Source organism: Hesperophylax consimilis, chromosome 12 (assembly GCF_061612785.1).
Source record: "Hesperophylax consimilis isolate HC1 chromosome 12, BYU_Hcon_1.0, whole genome shotgun sequence".
Lineage (NCBI taxonomy): Eukaryota > Metazoa > Arthropoda > Insecta > Trichoptera > Limnephilidae > Hesperophylax > Hesperophylax consimilis.
The window spans coordinates 8061077-8075139 of NC_142847.1; the positions used below are offsets into that span (position 1 = coordinate 8061077).

A 14063-nucleotide genomic window follows, 5' to 3' on the forward strand; every position below is an offset into this window, starting at 1 on the left:
ATTGTAATGACTGTTTTATCATTCAATAATGTCTATAAAAAGCTTGTACAAGTTTTAGCTAATGATACACAATAGATAATTTATTTTTATAAAATGTCACATGGTTGTATTTTGTAAGCGTTTTGGAACATGACTCCCTTGTTTCCTCGGTTAGATGATGTCGGTAAAACAGTTTCCTGCTGAATAATTCTGTAAAACAAAATAGAGAGGAAAATTGGAAAACGTCAGTCTGGTTTGTATTGCTCGGAAATTGATTTCCTCGGCGCGTGCTTCGGGAAAATTCGCAACACCATGTTGTGCCGGCGTGACTTGAATATATAAACCCCATCTCTTAATGTTCCCTTTATTCTCTAAGAACTTTGATTTCTGTGAGTATCTCTATTTATAAAATAACATTAAGTATTTTTAACGCACAAATTTCTTACGTGTTTTTAATGTTTCTTTTGAATTAAATTACTTAATTTTACTGTGTTTTGTAGATGGATCTTTTGTACTCTCGAATATCTACCAGAAATGGTATGGCAGACTCAAGTTTCAAGGCGTTCCATTCTGGTAACGCTAATCCTCTGTGCTCTGATGCTCTATCTCTCCTACAGCTTCAACTCTTGCCTTGTCTCAAATCTTAACAAGGTTTTAAAACGGGTTAGTATAAATTAAATCATGTTAGCCTTTTTTACAGTAAATTTTTCAAATTTGTTTGAGAAAAGTAGGTGGTTAGGATGGATTTTTTTCTTACTATTTATCCCCTTAGGGAAAAAATTCGGTTTATGGGCGAAATTCCTAAAAAATAAAACTAGTTATTTTTATACTAACTTTGGGCCGGGGAATCCGAATCCGAAAGAATTAGGTTGGGGCAAGCAATATAAACTGAAATACACGACTTAAAAATTTTCGATGCAGAACAAAATACAATACCCCATTTTCGACACGTTGACAATAAAATCCATAGAAAAATAACCAAAGATATTACATACAGTGTTACCAACTCTCAAAAATAATTATTTATTTTGGTTTGTGATAGAAAAGAAAGTGCCCCCTTCGTAGCGCCTACTCGCGTCAAGGCAAGAAAACATCCCAGTTTTCAAGTAGTTTAGCGGCTACGCTAGGTTTGTGTAACATGGTTTGTGATAGAAAAGAAAGTGCCCCCTTCGTAGCGCCTACTCGCGTCAAGGCAAGAAAACATCCCAGTTTTCAAGTAGTTTAGCGGCTACGCTAGGTTTGTGTAACATGGTTTGTGATACAAAAGTGAATAAAATGTATCTGAATACTTTACGTAAATGAATTAATGTTAGCAAAATTAAAATATAAAATGCATATTTTTTCGTCTCCCCGACATAAAAACTCACCTTTCGTGATAATAAACCTAAATCTAACTGTTTGAATAAGAAATATTACTGAAATTATAAACATGTTATTTTACGTTATTGATATTATTGCTTACTAGCAACACTTAATTTTATATTGGTGATATATCTTTGGTTATTTTTCTATGGATTTTATTGTCAACAACTTGTCGAAAATGGGGTATTGTATTTTGTTCTGCATCGAAAATTTTTAAGTCGTGTATTTCAGTTTATATTGCTTGCCCCAACCTAATTCTTTCGGATTCGGATTCTCCGGCCCAAAGTTAGTATGAAGATGTATAAAGATAACTAGTTTTATTGTCAGAAAGCGTTCAAAATGGCCAGTTAAATTGTTTGTGCGTCGAAATTTTAAAGTCGTGTAATTCAGTTAATATTGCTTGCCGCAACCTAATTCTTCCAGATTCGGATTCCTCGGCCCAAAGTTAGTATAAAAATAACTAGTTTTATTTTTTAGGAATTTCGCCCATAAACCGAAGTTTACCCCCCCTTAGTCCCTTTCAAGCCTTGACTTTATCTTTGAAGATAGGAAATCAGTATCGCTAGAAGCTATTTATATTCATTTCCACTAAACTCTTTTTTAGGAGACTCATCTTCTTTGGGAGATACCTATTTAATATCTTGTTTCAATCATTATATTTCGATTGGATTATTCTTTGATTCAGCTCTACCTCTGTATACCTAGCAATTGCGCAAATTTTATCATGCTGTCATGCTTCAGTGCTTTTCCTTGGAGTGCGGTCTGACTTAACTCTGAAAATTTATCAATTTGTACATGTGAGGTGGGAGAGATAATCACATCGGCGATGAATTGCTACGTTCCCTTCATCAAATTTAATGGTGAGATTCTTAGGGACTCGAAAATGAAATACAAGCATCACAGAAACTGGAAGCTCACCGGATCGGTAAGAGATCGGGAAATGTTTTGTGTTCTGAGATCTAAAATCAAAATTTTTGCATAAATATTGCTTATAGAGATTATTTAAAAAATATCGAAAATAAAATCAAGAGTGATCCAAAATCTTTCTAGAACTTTGTATCCGAAAAGAGGAAAGATGGTGGGTTTGTAAAACAAATATCATGGAATGGACGTACTCATATTGGTGATGATATTCTGGAAGCATTTGCAGAATACTTTAAGTCACTTCATGGTGAAGTGCTGAATTTGACTAATATGCTCCTAGTGGATACACATCATGTGCCCAAAATGTTGAAATTTGAAGTGTAAATAAAAATGATTTCTTAGCCGCAGTTAAAAAACTTAAACCAAAAAAATCTGTTGGACCAGATTTTATAAATACAATTATTCTGAAAGGATGAACCGACCCATTAATGTTACCTCTCTTACATATCTTTAATATTTTACTTAACTCTTGAAAATTCCCTGACTGATGGAAATCTCAAAGATCCCTTACACAAAAGCTGCAATAAATCATGTGTATCCAACTACAGACCTGTGACGATTCTTTCGACACCAGCCAAACTATTTGAACTTATCATACAAAAACTATAATATTGTAAGGTTGAACCTTTTCTCATAAAACAGCAACATGGGTTTAGAGAAGGCAGATCTACAACAACTAACTTAATGGTATTCACAGATTACGTCTCAAATATTTTGGACAACAACTAACAAGTTGACTTTTTTGCTGTTTGTTTTTGGGGTGTTATGCCGTGTTGCGCTAACTCCTTCTTTAGCCACACCTACTACCTACCGGATCCATACCATACCACTACCGGATCTGCCCTGATGATGGACACTGCAACGCTGTCCGAAACGTCGGCTAAAGAAGGAGTTAGCGCAACACGGCATAACACCCCAAAAACAAACAACAAAAATGCTTTTGGCCGTGAGAATCTAAAAACTTACCTAACAAGTTGACGTTTCGTATAATGATTTTGTGAAAGCTTTTGACAAAGTAGATCACTTCATTTTACTAAACAAACTTAAAAAATTTGGTTTATCACACCGACTGCCTTTGTTTTTCCATAATTATTTGTCTAATAGAAAAAAATAGGTAGTTTACGGGCAGGTCGCTTCAAAACCTTAACTCACAAATTCAGGGGTCCCTCAGGGGTCTAATTTAGGACCTCTATTATTTTCTGTTTGTTTACTGTTCATAAAATTCTTTAATTTTTTGTTATTTGCTGACGATATTAAACTGTATACCGGAATAAAGACAAAAGAGGACGGTAGAGTGTAGTAGTCGAAATAAACTTTACTTTAACAGTGGAAAGTGTACAATTATGTGCTTTACAAGGGCAAAGTATACGCCGTACTTTAACTATAAAATGTCTGCCACCTCGTTAAAACATATTTCTTTAATGAAGGATTTAGGAATAACTTTCGAAACGCGCCTGACTTTTCATTCTCATATCGATTCGGTGTGCAACACTGCCATGCGAATACTAGGTTTTGTAATCTGCAATGCAAAATCTTTCTCTAAAAATGCTCTATTTTACTCTGGTTCGTAGCATTCTCGAGAGTGGCTCAGTAATTTGTGGACCCGAAGATGCATACAACCAAATGAAGAAAAAAAAAAGTTTATGCAAACGTTTAGATACTACCTTTTTATATCCCTCTGACTTTCTCGCTGGAATGCTAGAAGTAAATCATCTAGACGTTAGGAGAAAAATTGCAATGGTGGTAGTAGCACATAAGCTGCTCAACGGAGACATTTGCAATCCTGATTTATGTCCCCGATAACTTCACCAGAGCTAAGCACAGGCTTTTTATTTTTCCAAGAGGCAGGACCAACTTACCAATGCTCATGCCTCTGGGGAGATGACTACGCTTTTAAACCAACTTCCTTCAGAGATGGACATGTTTCAGTCGAACTTCAATGACTTGAAAATTAGAAAAAGTATTTTTTTTTACACGATGATGCATCGCAACTGATTTAATATATATTATGTATATAATAGATTAATGTACTAGTAGGTATATGATTGATTGTAAATGTTATGAAATGTTATTGGAATCACTGTTTTTCACAAATAAATAAAAATCCTCTGGAGCGGGCACAATGCCGTGGTTTAACTATCGCTGCGCTGAAGCAGTCAGACTCAAAAAGATGCGTATATAATGCTCTCCGGAAAATTGGCTCCATATATAACCTTTTGACTAATCTTTATTTTATATTGTGAAAAATGCCCATATATTATATAGATCAATTTGTAGGTAGGTACGCCATGAGTCTGCGACTCAAAAAACATTTTATGTTAATATAGTAAATTGGAAGTAACTACACAATCCATGTACTTACGTTTGAAACGCCCGTCCGCAGTATCCAAAGATAGTAGGTGCGAAGCTAAGAGTATGTCGGTTCCGTGGTGCGAAGCGCCGCGACGTTTATCAACACCATTTAAATCTAGACTTGCAATTCTATTTGACAGGATCTTTTACGTATTTTTTGTTTTGTTTCATACTTCAGCTTTATTATACATCGATAGCAACATAAATAATTATTCCAAACCTTTCCTGAACTGTCCAATTAAAAAACAACCATTGTTCCATGACAAGTGTGTAAAATGAAAAACTGACATATGTTTATGTCACCATCTCATTAAAAACATATAATATTCATCGTGCTGTCTCCCTCACAACCATGACCTAAGCGTCCCTAAGCTTTCTTCCGTACCTAATTTTTACTTAGACGAAAGACACAGTACCATCTCGTTTATTTTATGGCTTGCGTAGGGACAGAAGATGCCAAAGCTGGGGACATGTCACTGCACGTCACTCGCCGCCGCCGTTGTTTTGATGCACATAATTTATTATTATTGTTGTCTTATAATTTTAAGGGAGGCCAAACACCAATTGAAGGGAAGAAACACCCCTGCTCAACGCTGCCCAACCGTGCGGCGATATAGTTCCCCTGACCTTTACACTGTACAGAAAGGGGGACTATTGTAAGGTGTAACATTTTATAAAAATACATAAAAATTATATAAAATAAAATCCTTCTTGTATTGCCCCACCCAGCACCCGATACACGCCTTCATCGCCAACTATGCGGCCACGGCGCCCCCGCTACCCGCGCAGCCCGCACCCCCTCAGACGGTGGTGCGCGTGGTGCCACTGGACTCGACGGGCCCCCTCGAACTGCTGGATGGAGCGCCCAAATATCGCTTCCTGCGCCAGCAGGGACTGCGGCCTAGTCGCAGGCTGCCCGATGCGCTCATCATCGGCGTCAAGAAGGGGGGCACCAGGGCTCTGCTGGAGTTTATCAGGTGAGAAGAGAAATTAATCTTTTTTCCCGTGATGATGTCTCCTAATTCTTTATGCTAATGAAAATGTGCTGTATTTAAGTAGTTATTAACGTCAGTAAAATTATTTTTTTGTTATTCACAAAAATGACAAAGTTATGAGCATGTTAGCTAAAAATTGCAGCCTCTAAAGAGTTCACGAAATCTGACTTTACGCTTATCGTCGGTCGACTGACGACACAATGCTGACGTACTAAAAAAAATACTAAAAAAATACTAGAACATTAACAATGCGTCCAACTCCAGTAAAATATTGGCTGTATTTACTTGTACTGGCTGGCAACTCTGGCCCCTAGAGGCGCTAGTGTAGCATGGCATAAATGTGCCTAAAATCCATTTAAATGTATCAAAGTAAACTAAGCCCCTCAACTCGTGCCGCTAGGAGGCGCTAGTGTAGCATACTGCCATCAAAATGTCTGGGAAATGTAGGAAGTTGGAGGTAGTATTACCGCAACCGATGTACACGTCGCCCTATTTCCAGACTAAGAAATTTAAATAAAAGAAATATACATTTCAAATACAGAATTTAAATAATTTTGATGTTACTAATTTATAGGTAGGTACTTTATCACTTGTCTGAATTCTTGACCCAAGTATCCATATCTTATTTTTTCAGACTTCACCCAGATGTCAGGGCAGCCGGTTCAGAAGTGCATTTCTTTGATAGATATTATGAGAAAGGCTTCCAGTGGTATAGGTAATTATCTTGCTCTTCATTTTTAAATATGGTATTTTCGTCATCAAATTTATCACAACTTGGTTATTTTATCGAATTTTCATTTTTCGTTGGTTTTTATTGATTTCTGGTACCTTTTCATTAATACGTATCTGCAATGAAACCACAGGTTAACTTGATCTGATGTTTTTTAGCTTCATACGTTTATAGATGACTTTCTTAATCACAATTTTAGTTCAATTTATGTCAAAGGTTTATCAAGAATGTTAATTGCGCATTTGTCCTTGTTTTGCTCTGAAATTTTTAACCCTTACAGCAAGACGTTCAGGGTCTGGTGTTCAGAATTGTAATTCCAAGGATCTGCACTTTCGGCAGACAGTTGATATTTACATATTGTTCATTTTATTTATACTTTTAAAAGGTCGATGCATACATATTATTTTATTATTTGTTGTATGATGTAGACAGCACATGCCGCCCACGCTGGAGGGGCAAGTTACCATGGAGAAGACGCCCAGCTACTTCGTGACTAAGGAGGTGCCCAAGCGGGTGCAGCACATGAACCCCTCCATGAAACTTCTCATCGTCGTGCGGGACCCCGTCACCAGGGCCATTAGCGACTACACTCAGGCTGCCAGGTACCACGGAAGCAATGTTCCCAACATGCCTTACATTGATATGCTTGGTGGTAACTCTAAGCTAGCCAGCAGCCACCTCTGGTCTGGTAAAATACTCAAGAATACACTAGAATCTCTACAGAACGAGCAATCTGTTTGATAGAATCCTCTATCTTAACAAACGAATTGCAATCTTTAGGGCACATTATGGAAATGCTGTCCTTGTTCTACCTTCTGGTATTGAATGGAAAATGCTCCGAGGAACTAGTGTCAAATGCTCGCTCAACATTTATACACGGTTTTTTTTTTTTTTTTTTTTTTTTTTTATAGTGAATAACCTCACAAGAGTCCCAACTGCTCCCGTCTGGAGCCAGTGAGACTATGGCATCCCCAATTGGGGGATGTTGTGAGGCTGAAGGTAAGTGGGGAAGGGAAAGAGGAAGGTGGGGAAGTACCTGGCTATTCAGATCTAGTCACTAAACACGGCTAAAGCCATTTGGAGCAACGTTTCAATTCTGAATGGTGGTCTTACACCAGGGCGATACTGGTAGTATCTTCCACGGTAGACATTTGTCACATGAAAATGGATCATTTTTAGTACCCGATTTGCCAGCCTCTGTATTTCCTCCCTCCCCCAACATTCAGTCTCTTCAAAACCCATCTTCACGCCTTCCTCTCCTCAAGCATCCCCAAAGATGACATGCCCTGAGGGCCTGTGTGGAGTTAAAGTAAAAAAAAAAAACAACTACAACACTGGCCTTTTGGCGTCCAGCTTTGGATTCAAATTGAATAAAATGCTAAAGATTTTACCACCCGTCTCAAAACATACATTGTCTAGTGAGGCGAGTGACGTGCATGTATGAACATAGAAAATCTAAAAACATAAACACCCGGGTTGCCTGCATTGAATTATAAAATATATTAATCGTCTTCTCGGTTGCAGTAAAAAGCCCTCCATGCGCAAATTCGAGGAGCTGGCCTTTGTGAATGGCTCGGTACTGGGTCCTGTGGACACGGTGTGGGGCCCCGTGCGGCTGGGGGTGTACGTGCGTCCCCTGCAGCGCTGGCTCCGCTGCTTCCCGCTATCGCAGCTACTAGTCGTCAGCGGGGAGCGCCTCATCGTGGACCCAGCCGCCGAAATTGCTCGTGTACAGGTGGGGATAACGTACATATCATTAATTAATATCAGTAGAAATTTCAATGTAAATTAGTTAAGTATATATCGATGGTTTTGTGATAACTCAACACTGACAATTCAACACACCTTTAAAAAGTGAAATAAAGTCGTCAAAAGCAATGAAAAATCACTTTTCATGACTTTACATCACTTAAAGGTGTTTTGAATTGTGCGGTTGCCGTTACCAAGAATGAATAATAATTGCAATGGTATTGTAGGTATCGATTACTATTTTTTTTTTATGAATGGCTATATTATGATCTACATATTTAGAAATACATATATCAAAAAATAAGGGAATTGAATGAATTGATTGAATATCAAAATGAGAGAAACTTGGATTTTTTAAATGTATCATTAAAACTATTCATTTTTGAGTTCATAAAATCTGATTTATAACTAAATCAAAAAGTGTTTTTAGTCATTGCATTGTTGTACTCAAATTCTGAACTACTTGTGAAATTCAGCACTCCAAACATTGGTACATAATAGTAATAACGTAAAATCAATTTCTCTCTCAATCATAGAAAAATTGAGAGAACTCGACATTTCGAAAACACATTCGTTTTTTTGGGGAATTTGTAAGAAAACTGTAACTTTTTTCTCGTTCACATAATAAAAAATAAAAAATATTTTTTTAAGTTAAACCGATTTGTTACGATAGTAGAGCGAAATATGAATTATTAATTTTGGCTATTTTTAGGATTTTATTAATAGCATCCAGAATATTAATAAAATCCTAAAAATAGCCAAAATGATTTTATTAATATACTGGATGCTATTAATAAAATCAAGGCAAACTGGAAAGAATTATTATTTCTCTTTCTTACGTCAAAAAAATTACTTATTTCCGCACGATAGAAAAAAGATAAAAATACTTTATAAAATATGGACACCCGGTCATATAATGACCCTAAAACGCAGGAGGGGTTAAAAACATTAAATGTAATATTGATCAGTGTAAGCACATAAGGAAAACAAATGATAGAAGCAGATTTTATATGAGCAGCACAAAGCTTGCCATTTAAACTATGCTTAATTGATGTTAAATATATCAATACCAATACAGTGATACTATTTAACAACAAGATATGTAGCTCTCCCCACCGGCATGACCATTGGCAAGTTAGTCCTGCGGGCCGGAAGATAAGACAGTCTTTGCTGTCGGTGACAGAGATAACATATATATACATATATACATAGAAATGAATGCTCTCCATGATAGTTGAAATGTGCACATCCCTTCCGACTCGTAGATTATATTATGTGACGTTGGTTTATTTTCTTAGGATTTCCTTGGGCTAAAGCGCGTTGTAACCGAGAAGCACTTCTACTTCAACTCCACCAAGGGATTTCCATGCCTCTTCAAATCTGAAGGCCGCTCTTTTCCTCACTGCCTCGGCAAAACCAAAGGGCGCAGTCATCCCTACATCAACCCGGCCGCTGTGGAGAGACTGAGGGAGTTCTACAGGCCCTTCAACCAAAGATTCTATCAGATAACTGGCATCAACTTCGGTTGGCCATAGATACATTTTACAAACCTGCTTTTACAAATTATTCAGGCTTTTGAACCAAAGATTTTATCAAATATTCAACTCCGGTTGACCATAGATAGACATATAAATTACGTGTAACAATCCATCACGAACTTGCTTACAAAATTCTACATGTCCTCTAGCCAAATATTTTTATCAATCTTGAAACAACTTGGGTTGGCTTTAAAAATATGTGCAAATAACCTGCATAAAATTCTATAGACCCTTCTAGCAATTACATCCACTTTAATTGGCCATATATTAAATAATACAAATTATGTGATAAAACCATCACACACATGATTACATAATATGTTCTTAATTCTACATGCCTTTCAACCAAATATTTGTTCAAATAACCGTCGTCAAATATCGGTTGATCGCAGATTGACATATAAATTATAAGATATAAACCGTCACATACCTGCTTGTAGAATTCTATAAACCCTACAACCAAAGAATCAATAGAATATGCTGCTTCAATTTCAAACTTACAAAAAATTATGTCCAACGAATCAGGTTTCCAAAGAGAATTTCATCGATACATCATTATGTTCATCATCAATCATTGTTCAACTTCTGCATATTAAGTTTAAGTACATTTTTATTTTATTTGAATGAGATAATAAATATCGCACACCTAGATGAAGAGTAGTACAACTCAAAATACCTCTTTTTTCAGGAACAGCAAAAAACATTTTACTCGATTTTTATGTGACCGATTAAAAATATTTTTATATAATGTTGTATGTTATTTTACTAGGATATTTATTTGCTCAATTACTTATCATCAAATACACGTATCACTTGTTTATTAATTAATTTCGTGTTATTTTAGTATTCGTGACTAAATCATTGTTTAATAATTTTATCAACTCAAATTAATCAACTATTATGAATTAGTAAAATTAAAATTACTTACTTTTGTAAACAAAACCGGAGTATGTGGAGTTGATATGTAGAACGCCCGAGAAACAAGACAGGTTCAATCACGAATACCAAATCAACTAAAATAATTCACGCTTTATGACTGCAGTTAATCACGAATACAAAACTAAGTCGAAATAATCCAGTCTTTGTGCGTATTGACAGCACCTTCCCCTACTGCTGGTATGTCGTAATTGGTGATGTGTTACTGTTGTTGGTGGTGGGTGTACGTGGAGCAACTCAGAAAGACTAACTTACATCGCCATCACATTATTATTGATGGAGATTTTAAAACAGGTGTCTTTGTAGTTTGTGTAGTTTTCGACGCAGATTCCGAAAATCGCAATAACTCAATTTTGAATTATTTCGAGTTGTGCTACCCTTTATCTAGGTGTGCGAATATGTACATAACATTTAAGTTCTTCCCATTAGATATTATGTTTTATAAAAATTGCCATGCAGAATGTAGTGAAAATTCAAAATCACCAGATTTCATAATTTTTTACCTGTTCACTTCATCATTTTATTGTTGGTTTTTCTTTGCAATCCTGTTGCATTATGTTATGCATATTAATTTATTTGTGTTCATTCATTATTTTTTTATAAATATTGCATGATGTATACCTAGCTTAATACCGTCCGCATAGCATACTTACCACTTGTAAGATTTCATCCCTTTTTAATAAAACAAGAAGTCGAAAACTCATCATCTCATTTTGACAGATAATCTTAAATGATGTATGTAAAACTTTTAATTAAGATAGAAGATAGAGATTAAAAAAGTGTACCTATTGTATTATGTATTTTATAACATGAGAGGCTTTTTTAGTTCAATTTTGTACTAAATTAAATTATTTTCCTATGTTTAAATTATAAATGTTGAAGACAAATTACCTTTATTTATAGCATTCAGTTAATTTAGATTTTTTATTAATTTATTTAGTATTTTAAGTTTTAAACAAAACACCCATGACATTAATTTATATTGAATCTTTCATCAGATTTTACTCGGAATGAAAGATTATATATTTTACCGTGAATCATAAAATTCCATATGTCAAACTAATATTACACATTACATTTTGCCGTTAATGACGACTTTAGGTCAATAAATTAAAAGGCCAAGTTATTTTATAACGAGTCTACTTATGACGTAAGTGACTGATAGCAGTTGTTCTGGGTGACAGCCAACCTCCAATAGGAGAAGGCGTCAGAAGAAGAAAGATGAAGCTTATGTTTTTTAACCTAATATAAAACCGCGTTAACCAGAAGAAAAGTGTTGGGAATGAGAAAATTTTGAATAACACTTTTATGTAAATAAATATTGCTCTAAATAAACACGTCAATTTAATAAAGATAACCTCCAAGACATTAACAGTATTGTAACAGAACATACCTCTGCAATGATTTTTCTTAATATTTTTTTTACATGTCTAATTATTGGTTTTCTGTTATTATTGTTATTATTTAATATGTATATGTGTGTACACCTGTTAATTTTTTGTAAATGTGATTTTTAATTTACTGTACTTTGAGTCAATTTTTATTGAATTATCAGTTCTGCTGTTTTGTTTTGTGTAACAGCTTCAAACTTATTTGCAATTTTCATGTTTTATTTGTGTAGCTGAATATGTATTTGTAATTCAGACAATATTGTGCACTGTAATTTGTACAAATATCAAACTCATACTAGGCAAAATATGATAAAATTAATAGATATTGATTATCATTATAATAATGATTGAAAATGCAGCCTAAAAACAATTAAAGGTCGAACTGCACTAGAGCGTCACCGCACATCAGCAACTCTGCACTTCTCTTCACTTAGTAGCGCAGTAGTGCGCGTCATTATATAATCATTTGCATTTGCATTGTTGAACAAAACAGGTAAAAGAATATTTCATGTTGATGTGACGCGCAGTGTGGTTCGACTGTAATAGAAATTTTAATGATTGTTTTTTTCTGATATATTTTTACTCTATATTCTGTAAGGTGTAATATTTCAAATAAATCACATCAAATTCACAGCCAGGACACCGACACTGCCTAAACACATCGACCGACGGCCTACTTCAGTATTGTGAACATTTCGAGATCTTAAAAGAACTGCTCAATATAATATTAGTATATTTTGTATTTATGTAGTGCTCAAATGTAAGATTACTGAATCACATATTTATAAGCAATTAACATAATGATTCTGCAGTTGTTATTATTAATAGGTAATACTTTGTTTTGTTAGTTGATTTTGTTATGCATAATTATGGAGTATAAGTTCGCTAATTGAACATAATGAAAACCAGCCTATTGTCTAATTATTAAAGAATTCGTTTAACTACTAAATGAACTTATGTAGAAAATTTTATAGATTAATTAGAAGCAAATTATTAGACATTAAATTGTATTCATATTATGTATAAGCACCAGAGATGTGCAAAATGGGTACCCAAAACCATTTGAAATGCAAAATGGAAATGGGTCAAAACTTTTCCATTTGAAAATGCAAAATGCAAAATGGTTTTTAAAAAAGCATTTCAAATGCAAAATGCAAAATACCCATTTTCAAAATGTATTGAAAATGCAAAATGGTTTCTCAGGTCAAACAATCAAAATAATTATAGAATTTTTAAACAATTTTGTCATTTAATAATGGACATCAATGTAGAACAAACATATTACATGATGGTAAATCCAAAAACACCACGACTACAGATTAAACCACAAAAAATTTTCGCGGGACTAATGTTGCCAACGTAAAAACATAGAAACTGCTATCTAACATTTAATATTACAGCGTCATGGCCCCATGTTCAGTGTTTGAATCAGTATTTTTTGTAATGGTATCACTCAATTGCCAGGGCTCCTACCAGGGAGCAACTTGACAAATGTAAATTATCTCTCATAGCGAGGTTGAGGACCGACTGATATTTGGGGCTTATGAAAAAAAGATGAGAGGAGATAGTAGGAAGAATGTTGCAAAAAAGCATTCAAAAGGTAAAATGCATTGAGAAAAGCATTTAAAATGCAAAATGCAAAATGGTTTTTAGAAAAGCATTTAAAATGCAAAATGGAAAATACCCATTTTGCATTTCCATTTGAAATGGATTTATTTGAAATAAAGCACATCTCTGATAAGCACATATCATTATGTAATCGTAATTGCATTGTTTTCTTGGGCCCAATGGATGCTGATATTAATAAGTGCATGGGATCTGCCATGCGCATGCCTCACTGCCATACATCAGGGTTGGTAGTGGCAATCCTTTGTGGACTGCTGCTGGCCTCGCTTCTTACAGTGTTCTGCATTCACTCTTCTCTTAATATCCTTTCCATCTATCCTGAACATACATTCATCATTCATAACTTACATTACGTGTAAAGAAACGTATGTCTAAATGTATGAAAGAGAAAACCGCGCATGAATGAGACACTGTGATAGTGGGTATGCTATTAAAAGAGTATGTCCAGGGTCAGCTCTAGGCTGAACGGCGCCTGGCACAT

General features: G+C 35.1%; 1 protein-coding gene across 1 annotated transcript; it reads left to right on the forward strand.

The window, feature by feature from the left end:
- The first annotated feature begins 210 nt into the window (after positions 1–210).
- Hs3st-B (Heparan sulfate 3-O sulfotransferase-B) lies at positions 211–9764 on the forward strand. The gene is made up of 7 exons (XM_089637672.1): positions 211–368; positions 480–642; positions 5347–5594; positions 6247–6327; positions 6771–6944; positions 7867–8077; positions 9390–9764. The coding sequence occupies exons 2-7, from the start codon at positions 514–516 to the stop codon at positions 9624–9626; spliced, it is 1080 nt and encodes a 359-aa protein (XP_089493798.1). The 5' UTR covers positions 211–368; positions 480–513; the 3' UTR covers positions 9627–9764.
- The last annotated feature ends 4299 nt before the right edge of the window (positions 9765–14063 follow it).

Coding starts and splice junctions, on each gene's coding strand:
- Hs3st-B (XM_089637672.1), top strand. CDS start 514: ATGGTATGGCAGACTCAAGTTTCAAGGCGTTCCATTCTGGTAACGCTA. Junction 6,328..6,770: donor AAAGGCTTCCAGTGGTATAG/GTAATTATCTTG, acceptor TGTATGATGTAG/ACAGCACATGCCGCCCACGC. Junction 8,078..9,389: donor CCGAAATTGCTCGTGTACAG/GTGGGGATAACG, acceptor TTATTTTCTTAG/GATTTCCTTGGGCTAAAGCG.